Source organism: Eschrichtius robustus, chromosome X (assembly GCF_028021215.1).
Source record: "Eschrichtius robustus isolate mEscRob2 chromosome X, mEscRob2.pri, whole genome shotgun sequence".
Lineage (NCBI taxonomy): Eukaryota > Metazoa > Chordata > Mammalia > Artiodactyla > Eschrichtiidae > Eschrichtius > Eschrichtius robustus.
In genome coordinates this window covers 63,975,647-63,996,390 of record NC_090845.1, presented here as the reverse complement: position 1 = coordinate 63,996,390, position 20,744 = coordinate 63,975,647, and the positions used below count along the sequence as shown (strand labels likewise).

At 40.4% G+C, this 20,744-nt stretch overlaps 2 protein-coding genes and 1 non-coding gene across 7 annotated transcripts in view; 2 read left to right on the top strand and 1 right to left on the bottom strand.

Annotated features, from left to right (window-relative positions):
• Positions 1-8,538, top strand: part of PHKA1 (phosphorylase kinase regulatory subunit alpha 1) — a 144,172-nt gene extending 135,634 nt beyond the window's left edge. For all 4 annotated transcript variants that reach the window (XM_068533265.1, XM_068533264.1, XM_068533263.1 and 1 more), the window contains 4 exons: positions 446-616; positions 2,787-2,840; positions 4,532-4,732; positions 5,929-8,538. In XM_068533265.1, coding sequence (XP_068389366.1) covers positions 446-616; positions 2,787-2,840; positions 4,532-4,732; positions 5,929-6,102 — 600 coding nt within the window. In that variant the 3' untranslated portion in view covers positions 6,103-8,538. The remainder of the gene's footprint in view (positions 1-445; positions 617-2,786; positions 2,841-4,531; positions 4,733-5,928) is intronic.
• A 5,137-nt stretch (positions 8,539-13,675) lies between these two features.
• Positions 13,676-20,744, top strand: part of HDAC8 (histone deacetylase 8) — a 245,372-nt gene continuing 238,303 nt past the window's right edge. For both annotated transcript variants that reach the window (XM_068533040.1, XM_068533039.1), the window contains exons 1-4: positions 13,676-14,102; positions 14,741-14,793; positions 17,122-17,252; positions 19,445-19,586. In XM_068533040.1, coding sequence (XP_068389141.1) covers positions 13,878-14,102; positions 14,741-14,793; positions 17,122-17,252; positions 19,445-19,586 — 551 coding nt within the window. In that variant the 5' untranslated portion in view covers positions 13,676-13,877. The remainder of the gene's footprint in view (positions 14,103-14,740; positions 14,794-17,121; positions 17,253-19,444; positions 19,587-20,744) is intronic.
• Positions 16,252-16,355, bottom strand: LOC137757488 (U6 spliceosomal RNA). Its single transcript, XR_011072343.1, has one exon. It is a non-coding gene; the product is annotated as a U6 spliceosomal RNA (small nuclear RNA).

Below are 20,744 nucleotides of genomic sequence, written 5' to 3'. Positions count from 1 at the left end.
AATTTACCAAATTTCCTTTTGTTACTGATTTCTAATTTAATTTCATTGTAGTAAGATAATATACTTTGTGTCTTATTTCAATTCTTTTACACTGAGGCTTGTGTTATAGCCTATGGGAGCAACAAACCAAGCCATAGACCAGTTAGAAGTTTAACAGAAATAACCTGGCAAAGAGACAGTGAAGAACCTCCCATGTCATCAGTATTTTTATGGCTCTTCTTATGTATCACTAGATGCTTTCTAAAAGGATCATACCTGTTTACATTGCTGCTAGCTACTCATAAGTCTTCTAGCTTCACTATAACCTTTTTGTCTTGGGTGTTACACTTAATTTGTGGTTTATAATTCTGCTGAGTGTGTTTATTATTCATTGTGCTATAGTACTTTAATCATAGAAACAGAGATAACTCTTGATTTATGTTCTTTCCTCTACTTTTCTCCCAAGTCACCTGGAACCTCTATGAGTCCAAGTATTGGGTCCTTCCCTAGTGGATGTGGTCAACAGACATCTAAAGATAGTCGCCAAGGTCAATGGCAACGCCGAAGAAGGCTGGATGGAGCACTAAACAGAGTCCCAATTGGATTTTATCAAAAAGTATGGAAAGTTTTGCAGAAGGTGAGCATAATACACTGTAGATGTCTCTTTATTTCACGCCCCCCCCCCATGAAATTATCAGTCTCCTTGTCTGAGATATGACATGACTATGATATCGCTGCAATTATATAAAAGTCATGTGCTCTTACGGATAAAACCTAGAAGAAAACATTAAAATGAAACAGTTGATTTGTTATTTTGACATTACTGATAACTTAGTCTCTCTCCATAACTGTTACTGTTGCAGTATTTATAAATGAGATTTCAAAAATCATCACTTCTCTGCTTTTTGGCCATGGTTGGACATTGTGGGACATTGTGATACATTTACTGCTAATCAAATGAATGTGGTGATAAAGACTCACTTTCTTTGTAGCTATTGTAGAGTAGAAATGTTATTTGTAGCAATGTGCTGTTAATAACAAATATTACTACAGTAAAATAACTGTGGCATCTGGGAAGCTTTATGAGATGCTCTTACCTATTTTTTTTCTTGGATGAAAACTACTAAATAAATGCAGTCATAGTGATGCTGATAGTCCAAAGACTCTACTGGTGTGACCAATTTTTGTTTTTCTGTCAAAGGCCTAGTTTGCCAAAGACATTCAAGGGGACATCACACCATTATGATTGTGACAGATTTAGAAGGCGAAGAAGACTATTGTACTCATTCATAGATCTCATTCATAGTCTCATAGGTGCCACTTTTTGCTTCATTGCCCTTGGTAATGACCTGAAGAACACTTCAACCAGGACTTCAAAACCTTTAGTTACGTTTCTCCCCTTAGCACACTGATATTCTTCCAGGGACATAATCAGGTGATCCTTTGGAAAGGTGAAATTTGATTCCTCGAACTATCAGCTCTGGCGATCTTCCTTTCAAAGAGTACCTATCAGTTATTTTCCTTCCATTTAACTGCTATAGCACAGTGGTAACAGATATGTGCTGTATCTCTCCAGCTCTGCCTGGCTTATGGCAATTCAGTTTCACAGACTACATGTAGTAGGTGCTCTTCTACCCAGATACCATGGAAAGTGTCTGTTCTTGTCATCAAAGAGTTTAATCCATAGTTATCTTCTTACATAGCAGCTATAATGCAAGGCCAAAAGTGTTATGATAAAAGTGCAAAACCAGAAGGCTGTGAGAATACAAGGGAAGGAACATTCAAGTCTGACTAGGAAAATTGGGTATTTTGTGGCAGAATCAAAGCATGAACTTGAAATCCTAATGTAAAGGGGAAAAACAAATGCCGTCTGTTTTTTTTTTTCATTCCATTCCTTTCATAGTATGAATGTAACATAATCACTCTGCACATATGTTTCAAGGCTGGTAATTCTCTGTACAAAGATTGTTATTTGGCATATGGAACATGGGATGGAAGTGTCTGGTAGGGTCGATATACTTGTTGGATTGGAATATTTATCTGTGGTTTAATATATAATATTTTGATTTATTTAAAATCTAAAATGGCAAGTCATTAATTCCCACTGCTTTTTAATAATTGAATTGATGGTGGGGGGAAGATAAAATATCATTCGTTCATATAGTATTTCTTGAGCATCTGCCACGCACTAGGCAATGTCCTAGGTGCTCACAGGAATACAACAGAAAACAAAACAGATGACAATCTCTGTCCTTATGGAACTTACATTCTACTAAGGAGAGACAATAAATAAGAAACATAATAAATAAGTAAACTATACAGAATGTTGAAAGATGACAAGTACTGTAGAGAAAGTAGAGCAAAGTGAGGGGATCAGGAGTGCTGATGGGGGATGCTTAACTAGAAAATATAACTATGCATGTCTGGTAAATGCATATCTTGAGTTTTTTCTCTTCAGCCTAAAAAAATCTTTCTGAAAGTCTATTTGTGATGGCTCTGGGACCTACCGCGGTATCCTCCCAGATAGTCTCTGAATCTTTAGGGCTAGACTATCCCAGCAGGTAGATCTTCCCGACCCTTCCACTCCCCTAAGTAGAGGATGAACCTTGAGTTCCCTATAGTCCAACCCTGCTTCTTGCCACACAGTAAGCGCAACCCCTTGGCAAAGACCCGTGGGCTGCAGGGCCTTTCACTGGCCTGTGATTACTCAGCATCTACCCAGTGGAACACACTTAGAAATACTAAGTGTCTCCTTACAGTCTCCCAGTTGTCAGCATATCCTGGGTGATGTTTTTGCTGTTTTGCAGTGTCATGGACTTTCTGTGGAAGGTTTTGTTCTTCCTTCTTCAACCACTAGAGAGGTAAGATTCTGTGTCTTTCACATTTATGTGATTGATAGCTTGTCTGGCTAAAGTATTTCAGTGATCACTTTTCAAAATAACAAATCTATGTTTTTATAAATCAACTGAACAAGAAATGCATTGGAAGAAAGGAGAGAATGTTCTTAAAAAATAGAATGGGAATATTAGAGAATAATTATGTATTACATTAATTATATAAAGGCAGTTTCTTTTAATGGTTGATTAAGTTAGGCTGATTTATGTGAGTGTTCCCAGAGTTAGAAATGGCAGATGAGATAGAAATCTAAGAATGAATGAATGAATGACTTCTCATGTCCCCAACCTGCTCATCCCTACCTTTCTCTACTAAGATGTTTGTAGACTATAAACCAGTGATCATAAGCCAGTGGTCCTTAGCTCTAACTGTATGTCACAGTAACCTGAGCTCCTATCTCCAATTCAGTGGATTAGACTCTCCAGGGATGGGGCATGAGCACCTGTACTTTAAAAAAAATCCTTAGAATAATTCTGATATATCACCATGGTTGGAAAACATTGCCATGAACCACAGACATAGATTAGGAGGTGCTTTTATATTTTGCTTTTTGCCCAGTCACACTGAAATTATAAAGAAATAGCTTTTATACAAAATCAACAAAGGAGCTAGAATTGGGAAGCTGGGAATAGTAAGACTGGATAGTAGAAAATTCTCAAAAACTCTGGAGTTCTTGCAGATCATGGCTGCAAGGGTGGGTACAGAAAGCTAATGCTGTGTTTCAGGGCTCCACTCCTGCCTAGAAGCCTCTTCCCTAGTAAAGAACACTGTGTCCTCTCTTGGTCTTCTCTCTGCCTTTAAGCAAGATTGAAATGTTAACAGAATTAATAATAATACATACCTGAATGTACCTTTAAGAGTCTGCAAAACACCTTTACACAGTCTTTAATTTGATCTTCAGCACAACTATGTGAGATAGCTAAGGAAGGGATTGTAGTTCCCAGTTCACAGATAAGCATACAAATTTAGAGAAGTGAATTGTCCAAGGTCATAGAACCAGTAACTGATGAAGACAGGACTTGAACCCAGGTCTTTAGACTCCAAATCTACATTGCCACCCTAAAGTATATACTTAATACAGTTTTACCAAAAATTAGTCCTCAATCCCCTTCACCCTAAAATAACTTTATATTTCTTCATGCCCTTTTTAATCTAACAGTATATAAATGTTTTACATAATCCTCATCATCACATATATACAATTTTAGTTTCTACTTAGATTTTTCCTTTATCCACAGTCATCTTATTTATTCTTTTAATGATTCTATAGGAACTCATGAAGTTGCTGTACCATGATATGCCATTATTTACACATCCATTCCCATGTTTAGATTACCTCTAGTTTTCCACTTGTGACTAATGCTGCTATAAAACACTCTTGCACATAGGGCTTTTCTTCTCTCTTGAATTATTTCCTTAGGATGAACTTCCAGAAGGAGGATTATGGGTTAGAGGGCATTGATACTTTTATGACTCTTGTTATGCTTGCCAGATTGCCTTCAAAAAAAAGATTGAACCTATTTACTCACTCAATTACATTAAAGGAGACTGAAGCAGTGCTCTTGGCTACAGTATTTCTTCTGCCTTTCAGAATAGGTAATTGATGTCTCCTGCATGATGGGCTCTTAGGAAGTGATTTTCTTTTTCTCTATCACAGATGACTCCAGGCGAGATTAAATTCTCTGTTCACGTGGAGTCTGTCCTGAATCGTGTACCTCAGCCGGAGTACCGCCAGCTTCTGGTTGAAGCCATCCTTGTCCTCACCATGATGGCAGACATTGAAATTCATAGTATTGGAAGCATCATTGCTGTGGAAAAAATAGTGCATATTGCCAATGACTTGTTTCTTCAAGAACAGGTAGGCAAACCTGTTGTTTTCTCAAAGAGGAATGTCTGATACTAACCTGGCTGCATTCAGAGCTCTTCAAGAAGCCAAGGTCACTTTCTTGTGTCCTCTTCCTCATAGCTCTTTTCTAGGCCCCCTTCGTAGTGGCTCTGAGCTCTGTCTGTAAAAGAAGTAAGCTGCGGGATGACCTCTGTCTTTTACCATGAGTTTTGTGGTTGTGTTACATGGTAAAGTTGCCTGGAACTCAGGAGACTTTTATGCTTTTCGTCATATTTCAGACTACTTTTATCACACTACTTTTTGTAGCGATAAGGACTTAATAAGAAACTATTGGGTGGTATATCCTTTCTGGACTATTAAGGAAAAGAGAAGATTTGATTTTGGTTTTGTTTTGGTTTTGCTTTTCTCTCTTACCTGTAGGAAAATATTAAAGTGAAACTTTTAATTCTACATTTCCTTATTTTCTTAATAAATCTTATTGCAGGAAATTAAGCACATTTTAAAAATGCAAATTATTGAAAGCTTTCCAAAGGTTTCCTAGATTAAGAGTAGGAACACATAAAGTGAAGGACATGCACTGCTGTAAATAGAACAGTCTCCAAAACATGTAATCAGTGTTTCATTCTATTAGGCCCTGGGGGGGAATGCAAAGGAAATTAAAAGTTTCTCTAGGACTTTTCTAGGACAGTCCTAATTTTAAATATTCTGATTGCTCTTAGCTCGTTGTAGCAGAAAATGTGATCCCTTTTAGGCATAGACTCTAGATTGGAAAGCTTGAGGTCTATTTGAATTAAGTCGACTTAGATAGAAATAATGATGAAATGCAAGATAAAATAATACATGCTGAAATCAGTGGTACTAGAAGGATTCAGACCAAAGTCCCTCTAGGGTGATTTGTAAGTATTAACATTTGACTCTTTAACAAACACAACTCTAATTACCTATTATATTTAACTTTCAAAAATTCGAAACAATTAATGCTTTAAAAATAATTTCATGTGATTTTAGGCTCTAGTGAAAAATGCATATATAGAAACTCATAGTCACCATTTTGTGCATGACCCTGATCCCTTCCTGTCTAAACAGCCTAAGATCCAACTAGTTGGTGATGGGGAGGAGGCTCTGAGTTATTCTAATCAGGACTTTAATTAGTAGGATTAGTAATTTTTCCTTTCCCCTGTGTTCTCCCACCCTTAAAAACCAAACAGAAAACCCTCGGCGCAGATGATATCATGTTGGCAAAGGATCCTGCATCTGGCATCTGTACTCTTCTGTATGACAGTGCACCCAGTGGCAGGTTTGGCACCATGACCTACCTCTCCAAGGCAGCTGCCACCTACGTGCAGGAGTTCCTGCCTCACAGCATCTGTGCCATGCAGTGAGGCCTCTAGGCCCTGGCTGCTTGGGAGCCTTTTGACAGCTGGCTCCTGCCTCATTGTGCATGGAACTGAAATGTGATGGCCTGATCACTCCCAACCGTGCCCCTTTCCAACCCATCCCTCCCAAGAAGAGCGAACTTTTCTGATAAACTAACTGGTGTAGAAGACGTGAACCCTTGCCTGGAGGCATCTGCTCACCCAGGCTTTTCAGTGCGGGCCTTAATTCTTTCATGGTTCATAAAAGTTTGCATGTGTTTTTATTCTCTAGATCTGTTACAAACTTAGTTTTCTAACTCCTGTTTGGGGAGCAGGTGTTAATAATAACTTATTCCTAAAGTTTGATTTTTCTTATGTTTGGTTCATTGTGTGAATGAGTGGTGGGTGCTTTGGAACATTATTTCAAGTGAGTAAACCCTAAATTGTTGGACTTTATGCTGCTATAAATTGGAAATATCTATCCTAAGTGCCTTTTCTTGGGAAAAGAGTACCAGATCATGGTTTTCTTCTTTACTCACATGCTGCCTCACACTGAATGATGAACTCCTTTCTGTGCAGAACTTACTGTCTCTGCTTTTGCCTTCTCTATATCGGCACACATAATTCTTACTCTCCCTTTGGTGAAATATCAAAAAAATGCAAGTGCAGTGTGTATATTTAAGGATTTCAGTATTAACACTTAAAATCACATTTTATGAAGATTGCTGGTACTCAAAGATGTATTTGTAGTAGAAAATGCAGAATAACCCAGAGAAATGGAGCCAGGAGCCCAATTCCAGAAAGGAGAGGGGCAGAAGAGAAGATGTCTGGGTAGAGTCTTACACCTAGGGAACAGAGAAGGAATTAGAGACGGGTTAGTGCCCTGAAGAGAGCCTTGTACACTAATCCATGGCTCTGAAGAGTGGGCCAGCACGCAACACAGAGAATAATCGAAGCCTCTGTCTTTGGCGAACAGGAATATAGCAGTCCAGTCTATAGCTGCTTTACTGAGCACTCTTTCTTTGTGCTCACCTGGTCTCTGTCTCACTCACCTATTCAGTCTCTATAGCATCCACCCCCTCTAACTCCCTGCCCTCCTATCTACTTTTAAACTCATTCACTTACATTTTTACTTCCTGATTCTAGTGTTCATATCTATGTATATCTTGATATCTGCAGGCATGTATCTGTCTCTCGTAAACACCTGCATTTGTATGTGTGTCTAAGCATACGTGGGAATTTTTCTGAATGTTAAGTAGTTTTGACATGTCTGTATATCTATCTTTATCTACATTTGACAAACTGAGTTAAGTATGTAAATATGAGTGTTGTGTGTGGGAGAGGGGTGTGACTATGGCCTCAGGCTGACACGCAAAAGATAGTGGAGGATTCCTTGAGTCCTCTTTCCTAGTCTCATGTTTAGGTAGCCCAGTGAAGAATGCTTCTCCTAACTTTCTGTCTTAGTCAGTTCCAGGCCACTATAGCAAAATACCATAGACAGGGTGGCTTAAAGAGCAAACATTTATTTCTCACAGTTCTGAAGGCTGAGAGATATAAGATCAAAGTACCAGCAGATTCAGTGTCTGGTGAGGGCCCTCTTTCTGGTTTGTAGATAGCTGCCTTCTTGCTGTATCCTCACATGGCACAGAGAGAGTCAGCTCTCGGCTCTTCTTCTTTTTCTCAGGGCACTAATCCTACCATGGGGACTCTACCTGATTACCTCCCAAAGGCTCCCACCTCCAAATACCTTCACATTGGGGATTAAGGCTTCAAGATATGAATTTTGGAGGGATGCGAACATTCAGTCCATAGCATTTTCCTTCTCCTGTCAAGACTCTACTAATTTCCCTGTTTGCACTCAGATAACTTCCTACTTCAATCCCCTATTTTCCTTCAGAGTTTTTCAGGTTTTTCTCCAAGAATGGGGATGGGGGACTCTCTAAATAATTGTAACAGAACCAGTGACAATATTATGAGTACACATGAATAAATGAACATAGTAGGGTGATAGAAAACAGATAGTGGAAACATAGAAAGGATGGCCAAACTTTTCAGTACCTCTTTTATAGGAAATGGAAACACACAGTAAGTAGCTTTCTGATTACGTGATTTTCTGGTCACATATAAAGAAAATTTACACCCTGTTCTGAAACTATCTTTTCACTAGCTGCAAATGTACCCCAGCCACAGAGAGTACATCTGGAGTGGCACAGTTGAAAGCCACCACTCCCTCCCACACAGATTTACCTGAACTGACCCTGATGGCTACATTTCTCTGGGTTTATGAAGTTATCTATCACTATGCTTCCCATACACAGCTACTTCACTTTTAAAGCAACTGTTTAGAAAACTTGATTCATATTTTGTTCATTTTAAGCATGTGGTACTAAAAAAACAACATTGGACACTTTTTAAGCACTTATGTTTTGAAAATAGAATAAAAAATTAGAATTTCCAATTAAATCATGTCTGGTGCCAATGTGCAAAACTTTATATGTGTTTCTGTGATTGGAGTTTATTTCATGGCTCTATTTTACATACTCTAATTATGCAGTACAGTCAAAGCTCATAATTGGGTCAAAGTAGAATAATATTAATACGTAAATCATATATTATACATTATATAATATGGTATGTAATATATGTAAAGAAATGCAGTTTTATCATTCAAGTGCATGACTGCTCAAACTAGGCTCACTGAATTCAAACTAGCTTATTGACATCTGTCGGGAACCTGTTCTGATGAATGAATAAGACTAATTTTTGGTCAGCATTATAATTGTGTGCAGGTGGTGCTCCTGCACAACTGGAGGGTACCTAAAAACAGTTCGTTCTCCTAAGTGTTATAAATATTCGGCAGAATCTTGTTCTGCTACTCATTAGCCTTTTGTGTAACAAGAGAGGGTTTATCCAGCAAGGATGAACAGTCTCTGCAGTCCCATCCTGGTTAATTAGGTTATACTACATTCTGAGAATTTTATGCAGCTGATGGGTCCAAAGTTATTCTTACTCTGACCCTTTTCTACTTACCAAATACCTAGTACCTGTACTAATGCAATGGAGATAAATATAGTGTCTTCCACATTTAGTCTTCATTTCCTATTAAACTTGAGTGACCTTAGGTCTTGGTTTGCCCAGGACAGTCCCCGTTTATGCCTGTTGTCCTGGCATAATTATTAATAGCACTCTCTGTCACTCAAAAGTGTCCCAGTTTGAATGGTATGGTCACCCTCTATTTAGCAGAAGTCTGATTTCTTTTAAGGCTAGGCCTAAAAGCAAAGGACCTGTTCTCAAACCAGTAACAGTACTCTTGCAGTAGCGGTATGCGGGTGAGGATAACAATGGGGTGGAGACTTTCCCCCAAATTAAGGAATATTTGGCATAATAGCTCTTAAAACAAATGATAATCAATATTTGAGTGCTTACCAAATGCCAGACATTGTTATACAGGCACTTGGTATGGACCATCTTATTCTGTTTTCACAGTCACCATGTGAGTTAGTTACTGTTGTAATCCCCATCTTCCATATGAGGGAACTGAGGCACTAAGCATTATAAGCAAATTGTTGAAAATCAGACAGCCAGAAAGTGGTAGAGCTGGGATCTGAGCCCAAGCAGTTTGACTCTATAGAGTTCACATTCTCAACAATGACACTCTCCAAGGAAAAGACATTAGGAAGTGATGTGAAAACAAGGGTCAGTTGGTTCACTACAGTTGAGATATCAGTGGGCATATTGTAAAATGCACAAAGAAGGTGGCCAGAGGGGCGGTGACTTCTTAATGTGTTTGCTTTCCGTTCTGCCTGCTTCTGCCAGCAAGTGAAGGCAGAGGAGATCATCAAAAGAAGTGGCATAGCCCATCCTGACCTTGCTGGTTCAAAAACTACCTTTAGCAAAAATGGCTAAGGAAAGTGAGGCAAGGAACTTGTCCAGGGTCACCACACTAGTAAACTTTGGAGCCAAGATTCAACCTATTTCCTCTGACTTCAAGTCCTCTGACTGCAAATCTGGTGCTTTGAGAAAGGTTTTCTTCCCAAGTTAAGGATCATATGGGTATTAAGCTTGTGGAAAGTTGAGGTTGGGACCTGTGGCATGGTTTGTGCTCTATCTTAATCATGAATAAGTGTGCAGCCTCCCTGTGGGATTTGCTGTTGCAGATCCTTGTGCAACAATTTATCTTTTTCCATAGTTGAATCATCTTGCCACATTGTATGCCAAATGAGGATACTGTTTCCAGTTTAAAAGCAATGCTCCCCATGTTGAAGTGTTCAGCTACCTGTTGCTAGAACTGAAAGAACACATGGAAAAATCGATTTTCACATCAAACAGAGTCCAGACTTTAGAGTCTCAGTTGGCCAGTCTGTATCCTGCCCTCTTCCTCCACTGTCTATCCATGAAAGCCCTTGACAAGTCCTGTTTCCTCCTTATATTGCCAACTTGTCATGATCTCACCTTTTAGTCAACTCCTACAGCCCCATAGACTCCTTCCCCTCTGTAAACATGTGCATTTCTCTCTTATTCTAAAAAATATTCCTGGGCTCTGACATCCCCCTAGGTTGATATACTATAATAATTCCTTCCTTTCACAATCAAATTTCTTCAAAAAGGAAGTTACACTTGACAGCATTGGCTTCACTCATTAACCCCTTGCAATCTGGCTTCCTCCCTTGCCTCGTGTGTTTTTCATAGAGCACCAGTGAACCCCTAATGGCAAAAGGGGTTTCTGACCCTTTTGCAATACATGACATTGTTACTACCTCTCCCTTCTTGTAACCCTCTCATCCCTTGATTTCTGTGCAACTGTACTAGTTCTCACCCAACTATTCCTTTTTTGTCTCCTTTTTGGCATCTTTCTCTCCCAACTCCCGCAAACGGCATTCCTCCAAGTCACTCTCTTCTTCCTAGCTCAAAGATTCTCACCATGGCGTGGGGCAGGTTTTAAAAAGTGACATGATCTGATTTACATTTTTTAAGAAGCTCACTCTGCGGCTACAAAAAGAATGGATTGTAAGTCAACAAGAGTGGAAGTAGAAGCCAGCTAGGTATTGCAGGAAGTCCAAGTGAGAGATGACAGTGCCAGGACTGGGGTGGCAGCAGTGCAGAGGAGAGAAGTGGAGGTAGTTAAGACACGTCTTGGAGGTGAAACCAATGGAAATTGATAGATTAGATTTGGGAGTGAGAGAAAAGGAGGGAATACAAATAACTCCCAGGTTTCTGGCTTAGGCAACTGGATAGACGTTGGTATCTCTACTGAGCTATGAAAGATGGGGAAGGGGTGGCAAAGACTTGGATAGGAAAATCAGGAGTTTGGTTTGAAAATGTTAAGTTACATATGATGATTAGACATCGCAGCGGAGACAGCCATGTTCCCTTGACTATCTCAACCACTGTTATGACTTTAGCTATCTCTTATCTATGTGGGGAAATAAACTGGGTTAAGCACCTGCCCTACCGTCTGAGTTCTTCCTTCTCATTTCCCTCTTCCTTATATTGATACTGCTGGCCTTCTCTTCACACAGACTTTAAGAATTTTCAATAACTCTTCTCCGTCTGCTCTCACCAATATTCAAGCACTAGTAGTAAGGAAGTCCTGTTGAACCTACCCTGTGCATTGTTTCTCCCTCTCTGTTTCCATTGCCCCTACCCTCCCTAGTTTACATCATCATCGCTTTGGAATTCCCTGGCGGTCCAGTGGTTAGGACTCCATGCTTCCACTGCAGGGGGCACGAGTTCTAACCCTGGTCAGGATCCCGCGTGCCACGCGGCACAGCCAAAAGAAAAAAAGAAGAACAAAAAAACAAAACAAAATCATAAATGATCATTATTTCTTATCTGATCCATTGCAGCACTCTCACTGCCTGTAGTCTTTCAATAGCTAATCTTCCCTACACACTACTACTGTAGAAATCTTTTAAGATTTCTGTTTAAATGTCTCCCCATTTCCCACAGGATGAAGTCTATTCTCTTTAGTCTAGTATTCAAAACACTTCATGAGCCAGCCCCTTCAACTAAACTAGCCTAGAAATGTTCTCCTTTTTGTTTTTGCTTATGCTGTTGATTCTAGTCAGCATGCCCTCCCCTGGCTCCCTTCTTCACCAGGTAAAATCCCATCTATCCACTAGGACCCTCTCAGATGTCACTGAATAAGAACCCTAGTTGCCATTTACTAAGTACCAGTTATTAAGTACTTAATGCTTGGTTATTAAACAAGCATCCTACATTCATTATCTGACTCTGCTTCTTGTGTATCCGTCTCATCTACAAGAATGCAAATTCCCTGAGAGCAGAGATCAGACTGTAATTCATCTTGAGGATTGAATCCTCAGCTGTACTGTACACTTAGTTGATGTCAGATAAAGTTTGATGAATGATTGAATGATGGCAGAACTTTGAGCTAGTTGCTATGGGAAGATGCAAAAGAAGCATGAGAGCTTACAGTCTAGCTAAAGAAACACATCACAGGAGAAAAAAAAATCCAGAATACTAAGTATTGAGGGGATACTAAATGGAGGGTTGAACAAAGTTAGATTTAACACGGAGTCATCCTGGAGGAATCAAGTTTATATAGTAAAGGGAATGTTCAAAAACTTCAGTGTCAGGCAGACCTGGTTTTGAATTCCTGCTTTTCTGCTTGTGTGTGTGACTTTGAACAGTTATTTTCTCTAAACTGCATCTGTAAAATGGGTGTATTACAACCTCCTTTATAGGACTGTTGCAAGGATGAAATAAGATAGTATATCCAAGTGCATATCACAATACTCCATAACTGTTTAAAGAGTAGGGGGAAAAAAGCAAACTAGAATGTTGGATTGTCTGAGAGGTCAATTCATTTTGATGTGAGAGTTGGGGCCTTGGGCATTGGCTAGTTTGCATCAAATCATAGGGGGCCCCCAAGAACCTGGAAATACTGATGGTAATTCTAAAACTGTTCCAGGATACTCTTTAATGTGAACCCTCACACTAAACCTAAAATATTTCCCTAACCCTTGTATAGCTGCAGAGAAAAAAAGGAGGGAAGGAAGAAGAGCTGCAGTTTCCAGACATCACTGAAAGTATCTGCTTACACACTTAACTCCAAGTGAATTTTCAAGGAGTGATTTGACATCATTGCTTGACTGGAATCTATGAAGCAATTTACAGAGTACCAGCCAGCATCTTGGGAAAGTGGTACCAGCTTTGCCAGAGTAAATTATTGAGATTGTTAACTCTTATATGGACATGGATAGTTAATGATGAAAAGCAGTGAACTAAGTTGCGGCACAGAATTGACTGTGTAAACTTTTCAAACAGTTTGTACCATTAATTAATCCCCCACCAAAAAGAGCCCGTCTGATGTGTTGGGTGGTGCTGGGCTCTTAGTGGCCACATTGTGTCTGTCTTTAGATATTTATATGGGTGTGTTTGCAGATTGAGACAATTCATAAAGCGTTGACGCTGATCCTTTTTTTTTTTTTTTTTTTTAGCGCTAAAACTCAAATTCGCGGCTATTTTAGTAATTAGCCCCGACTCTTCCTTCCGCTACTCAAATCCCTCGAAACTACATCTCCCAGCATGCTCTGAAGCTGGTCTGACTTCATCTCAAATGGCCCCGTAGGGCAACAATGGTTAGTTTTGACTGTGCTTATTTGTGCTATAAAATATCGATCCTAATTGGCAGCTATTTGGGCTTTTATATCTGCCGACCTCCGTTTTTGAACTGTAGTCACTAAATGTAGGGGTTCTGGCCTGAGAAGGCCCATGCATTCCTTCAATTGGATGGGGAGCAGGGACAGTGTCACCGGCGATCTCGAAACTAGGAGGGAATGTTGACCAGGGAGCACCGCTGCGGCCGATCAGAGGAGCAGGAACCGGAGCCCGGGCTGAGTCCGAAAAAAGCCGGATCCGGACGGTGGCTCCGGAACGGCTGTAAGTGGAAGATGGAGGAGCCGGAGGAACCGGCGGACGGTGGGCAGTCGCTGCCCCCGGTTTACATTTACAGTCCCGAGTATGTTAGCATGTGCGACTCCCTGGCCAAAGTCCCCAAACGGGTAAGAAAGGTTGGGATGAAAGACCGTGGGCTTTGGGGGTGTGGGTGGGGGGCCGGTGGACGGGAGGGCATTAGGAAGCGAAGAGGATACAGAGCTGGGGGAAATCTTCAGCAGAAATTTGGGCGGCTGTACCAGGTGATGGAGGAAGTGTTCCCTTAGAGAGTTTCCTGAGAGCGCAGCGGGGCGTCCAATGGACAGGTGGGGGTGGGGTGGAGGTGCGGGGGAGGGGATGGCATGGAGGGGATGGTGTCTCTACTGTCGGGGATCCCCGAAGTGGAGAAGAAGCTGCAGGAGAAAAGTGTTCCACCACCTCCGTAAGGCCCGATAGCTTTCTCCTTAGCGATTTAGATACTTTGTATCGTCTAAAGTGCTTTGTAACTGTTAAGTAAAAAGAAGGGAGGGGAAGCTGCAGGAGAAAAGTGTTCCACCGCCGCCGTAAGGCCCGATAGCTTTCTCCTTAGCGATTTAGATACTTTGTATCGTCTAAAGTGCTTTGTAACTGTTAAGTAAAAAGAAGGGAGGGGAGTTAAAAGTTAGTTCCTTTGTTCAGGATGATGAAGTCGATGGGATTTCTCTGAATTAAACATTTAAGACTATTTTCTGCCTTTTTTTTCTTCCTTTTTTGCTGATGTTTTTAGGCCAGTATGGTACATTCCTTGATTGAAGCATATGCACTGCATAAGCAAATGAGGTAAGTTGTGCTTGAACAGAGCCCTGAACCCAGGTGTTCATAGCCTTAACTTCCTGCTTCACAGTGGGGCTAATTAGGGAGAGAATGGTCCTTTTTAAAAAGTTTTTTGTGATTCACAGTGTTGGTAATCTGCCTGTAACCTAATAAAAGCTCTTGAAGAATTAAGAAAACTCGAAAAAAGTGCATGAAGCAGTTAAGAAATAGGACTTTATTGCTGGGAGGGAAGTATCCTAGGGATAGGTGTTTTGTGGAGGTTTCGGGGTGAGTACATTTGGGTACTAAAACCTATCTGATAGAAAAAAAGATGTTCAGCTAGGAGGTGTTCTGGTTTTGGGGTTGTTTGTTTTTTGTCTTTCCTAAGCCAGACCTGAGAGTATGGGTTCAACTTAAGACTTTTAGATACACCATTACCACCACCAAACTTTAATGATGAGCCTGGAGACAGTCAAGACCAAAGGAAACTCCTGGAACCAAGGCCATAACTCAGCACAGAGCTAAGTGCTTCTTTAAAACAAAACAAAAAAATGAACTTGCTGTTTGTCATTATAAGAGTAAATATTATAACCCTGACACTTGTAGGATTATTTGTGACATTTTCTGGCCAATTGGGTGAGCATCTGTCTATGCTGGCTAGTGTGATATGCTTCATTTATCTCCCAGAAGGTAGTGTAAATTTTATCCTTATTATTAAGGAAATCATTTATTGAATATCTTCTTTATGAATGTTTTTCAACTGTTTTTTAACCCATATGTTTGGTAAACAGAAAAACTACATGCTTTCCATTAAAGTTATTTAACAGTTCAAAAAATTACTTTGACAAACAAGAAATCAAAGCAAAGCAAAACTGTCTAATTTCCTTGCTGTTAAGTAGGGAGGCTTTCAGTAAGGATTTGTTAAGGAAGAGGAAGGGTATTAAAAGAGGGAGCAATTAGGGCTGGGAAACATGGTACAAGAAACTGTAAAATTTTTATTGTAATGGGCAGAGTTATCACTTCTGAGGGTGTAGACATGTTTTCTTGAAGAAGAAGCAAGACTCCTTGGATCTTGGCTATATATATTTACTTTTTGAGGCTGAGCTTGCTTGGTGATGGTAGTAGCCTGTATAACCATATTAATTGAGGAGAAACTCATGGGCATGTTCCCCTTCAGCAAGCAAAAAAAAACACTAATGCCTCCCTGTGGCCTGGGTCATGCTTTTTAAACTTGAATGTGCAAATGAATCACCTTGTTAAAACACAAATTCTTTTTTTTTAATTGTATAGTTGATTTACAATCTTGCTTAGTTTCTGGTGTACAGCAAAGTGATTTAGATATATATATATTCTTTTTCATATTCTTTTCCATGATGGTTTATCACAGGATACTGAATATAGTTCCCTGTGCTATACAAAGGACCTTGTTGTCTCTCCATTTTCTATATAATAGTTTGCATCTGCTAAGCCCAAACTCCCAATCCAAAATATATGGAATGTTTCACAAATTTGAGTGTCCTCCTTGCATAGGGGCCTTGCTAATCTCTGTATCATTCCAATTTTAGTATATGTGCTGCTGAAGTGAGCACTGAAGTACAAATTCTGATTCAGTAGGTCTGAGGGGAGGCTGAAATTCTGCCTTTCTAACAAGCTCCCAGGTGATGCTGGTCCAGCAGATGTGAGGGACCAATTATAGAAACTTTCACATTTTTTGGTTGCCTATATTTTATCCTTTAATATTAATAATAATGACAGTTATCCACAAAGCATTTTTATGTATGTTATCATTTAATCTTCACCTAAGTCCCAGAAGATATCCCCACTTTACAGATGAGGAAACTGAACTACAGAACAGTCAGCTTATCTGAGGTTATAGAGCTGGTAATTAGGACGGGAAGCCAGTTCTCTGACTCCAAGTTCAAAATTCACGACAATACAGCTGCCTATTAAAGTAAAAATATAGTTGAAAGGATTGTATTTGCCCAATTAGGAAAACTGATTCAAATGAAAATATCTCTTCCTACTGGTTTGTCATGAAAGTTGTAACTCACAGAGCAAAATTTTCTCTAATACCTGATTATTTAACTTAAATATAATAACTCTTTTTTTTTTAACCCGCCTATAAACTCAAGGGAGATATCTATCCTCTCACCCCTTTTTAATGGAGTCACCACGTAGATGTGAGGAAATGAAGACTGTATTGCAGTGGAGGAACAGAACGTGTTTATTGCCTCAGCCTCCTGGAACCAGAAGCTGGAAGTTGTATTTTTGCTCCAACTACTGGCTCCTGCTTCCAGGTTCTGGCATACTCTGGATCTGACTCACTCACCTTTCTTTGTTCCCTGTTATTATTAGGATAGTTAAGCCCAAAGTGGCCTCCATGGAGGAGATGGCCACTTTCCACACCGATGCCTATCTGCAGCATCTCCAGGAGGTCAGCCAAGAAGGAGATGATGATCATCCAGACTCCATAGAATATGGACTAGGTAAAGTCATCACTAGGCAATGACGGGAGATAGATGACCTCCATCTATAGATCATAACTACTTAATCTTTTGTAACTTGCATGATGGTGTTTAATACTTTTAAATTAACAACTAATGTGTTAACCACAATATTAATTTCTTTGTTTAACCACACTCCCATATGAGTTGAGCAAAATTAATGCTGGATCAAATGGAGGAAAACCTTTCAGTTGCTTGGCGCCCTAACAGCAGTGCCCAGATTGGGTCTGGCTGTATGTACACTGATTTAACTGTCCTGTGACCTTATATTTTAACTTCAGTGTATATTTATGTTCTTGCTAAGTTTGATACCTTATCTCTCATTAAACAGCTGCATTTTTAAAAGCCATAAGTGGCCAATAGGATAGTCTAGAGAAACAGCATGATTTAGTAGAAGAACATTGGACTGGAGGTGTGTGTGTGGGGCGGGGGTGCGGGCTTAAGACACCAGGGGGTCCCAGACCTGGCTCTGTGTCATCACAGATATGACATATCACCTCTCAGTCCTCAGTTTCTCCATCTATAGGATGTGACTAATCTTCAAGGTTTAGTCTTTCTAGCTTTAATACTAAAGAATTCCTTCCCCGACATTGAAGGCGTTTAGCTCTCATTTGGAGCTGATGTTAGCACAGTAGCTTTCTGGTAGGGTATGTTGTTGTCATACCTCAACCTACTCCTCCTAATAGGGTACTGGACCCAATTCCAATGTGTGGAGGGGGGAATTTCCCCCCACACCACCAAACAATGCTCAGGACACCAGCTTGGTGTCCTACAATTCAACTCAGTTCTGACACTCTCTACCCAGAGAGAGCATCAGATTCCACAGGTGAAGTGCTCAGCCCCACAAGACTTCTCTCCACGTCAGACATCAATTGCAAACCCAAGCTGTTACCTGTGCTCTGGCTGACAGGCTGCAAATTGGAGGTTCTAGCAACCTCACCAACTCAGAATGCCAAGCACAAGTCCATGTTGTTACCTGTACTTCTGTCCAACTCTCTATAAATCAGAAATTCCCATGACCCCCTCCTTGGATTTAATTAATTTGCTAGAGCGGCTCACAGAACCCAGGAAACCCATATGTTCACTAGATTACCAGTTAATCATTAAAGGATATAACTCAGGAACAGCCAGATGGAAGAGGTGCATAAAGGCAAGGTATGGGGAAAGGGCGTGGAGTTTCCATGTCCTCTCCAGGTGTGCCACTCTCCCCAAATCTCTACGTGTTCACCAACCCAGAAGCTCTCCAAACCCTCTCCTTTGGGGTTTTTATGGAGGCTTCATTACATAGGCATGAATGATTAAGTCATTGGCCAATTGGTGATTAAACTTGTTGACCTAAACAAGTAGGCTGCCAGATATTTCTCCATCAAAGATGGGTTTGTTTGGGATCAGCAGAGAATTGCAATTTGGGGTCTGCAACCATGGCAAGCCATAGCAAGGGAAGGAGAACACTTTTACAGAGAGGGAAAGGAACTTGGGAGAGCTATGGTTTAAAAAAAAAAAAAAAAAAAGAGTCCATGGCTTTTCATTGACTGAGTCCTTGCCAGGAAAGAAGAGAAGTCTTTCTTCTTGTTAAACTTGGTTATCTTTCCGGGTGTGAGAGCTCCCCCTTCTGGTCTCCTGACTATTTAATTGAAGTTTCTGTTTATTCATTTTTTACAAACTCAATCACCAGTTCCTCTCGCCTCACACAGGAGGTCAGGGGGGTGGAACTGATAGTTCCAACCCTCATAATTCTACTGGCAACCAACCCCCATCCTTAGATGTGGTCCACAAGTTACCTCATTAATATGACCAAGACACATCTATAACTCATCATTTAGGAATTCCAAGAATTTTAGGAACTCTGTGCCACAAACTGGGAAGAAATACAGTTGATCCTTAAACAGCGCATGGGTTTGGGGCACCCACCCTCCGTGCAGTCGAAAACCTGAGTATAACTTATAGTTAGCCCTCCACATCTGCAGTTGCGCATCCGCGGATTCAACCTACCGCTAATGGTGTAATACTGTAGTATTTACTGCTGAAAAAAAAATCCACCTGTAAATAGGCCTGCGCTGTTCAAACCCATGTTGTCCAAGGGTTAACTGTATATTCCTTATTATAAATCATAATATCACACCCCTCTTTTTCCAGCTTATCTTTTAACAAGCTCTTCTGATGTTTGCCTGAAGGTTATGACTGCCCAGCCACTGAAGGAATATTTGACTATGCAGCAGCTGTAGGAGGGGCTACAATCACAGCTGCCCAGTGCCTGATTGATGGAATGTGCAAAGTAGCGATCAACTGGTCCGGAGGGTGGCATCATGCAAAGAAGTAAGAAAATGACCTTTCTGCTTTCTATCTCTTTCCTTGATTCAGTTTCTTATTTATGTAAACTCTTATGTTTATTGTATTGGCAGTTATTGAGAGATGTGGTGTGTGTGTGTGTGTGTGTATGACACTTTACTACGCCTTCTGAAGAGATACAAGTAAAATAAAAGATGACATAATATAGTGGAAAGTGTACTATTGAAAGTCAGGGCACCTGGGCTTTATGCCTAGTTTTTCTACAAACTTGGCTGACTGACTAGGACAGATTAACCTCTCTCGGTCTCAGTCTCTTCATCAGGAAAATGGGCAGAGCAAAGGATATTAATCTAGATAGCTAGACAATCTCTAAATTCCTTTTAAGCTTTCTGGAAATTCCCCTGTCTTCAAGGAACTTATACTCTAGAAACATTATTAAAACTAGAATAATTAGGGAGCAACATCAATTTTGGTACCAAATGAATATATGTATGAGCTGAAGAGATTTAGCAATAGGGAGCAATTAATCATGGAAGTCTTGGAAGAGGTGAATTTTAGAGCTAGTTCTTGAAAGGAGTGGCAAACAGATTTTTGAATAGATGGAGAACTGATGAGAACAGATTTAAAACAAAAGGCTGAAGAATCAAAAAGGAGGCTTAGGGCTTCCCTGGTGGCGCAGTGGTTAAGAGTCCACCTGCCAATGCAGGGGACACGGGTTCAAGCCCTGGTCCGGGAAGATCCCACATGCCGCGGAGCAACTAAGCCCACACGCCACAACTACTGAGCCCATGTGCCACAACTACTGAAGCCTGCGTGCCTAGAGCCCATGCCCCGCAACAAGAGAAACCACTGCAATGAGAAGCCCGCGCAACGCAACGAAGAGTAGCCCCCACTCGCCACAACTAGAGAAAGCCCGTGCGCAGCAACGAAGACCCAATGCAGCCAAACATAAATAAATAAAATAAATAAATTTTTTAAAAAGGAGGCTTATGCTGCCATCTCTAAGCAGCAAAGTGGCAACTGAGAGTTAGGTGTTACCCTAAGGCGAAAGGGCTTGTGAAACAGCTGTTGGGTGCTACTTAGAGTTACAGGAAAAGTCCTTTTGGAGTTTGATGTTAACATTTCAAACAGCTATACTCTGTCTGACAGGGACTGCTGAGCCTTATTCAGCATTTAGTATCTTGC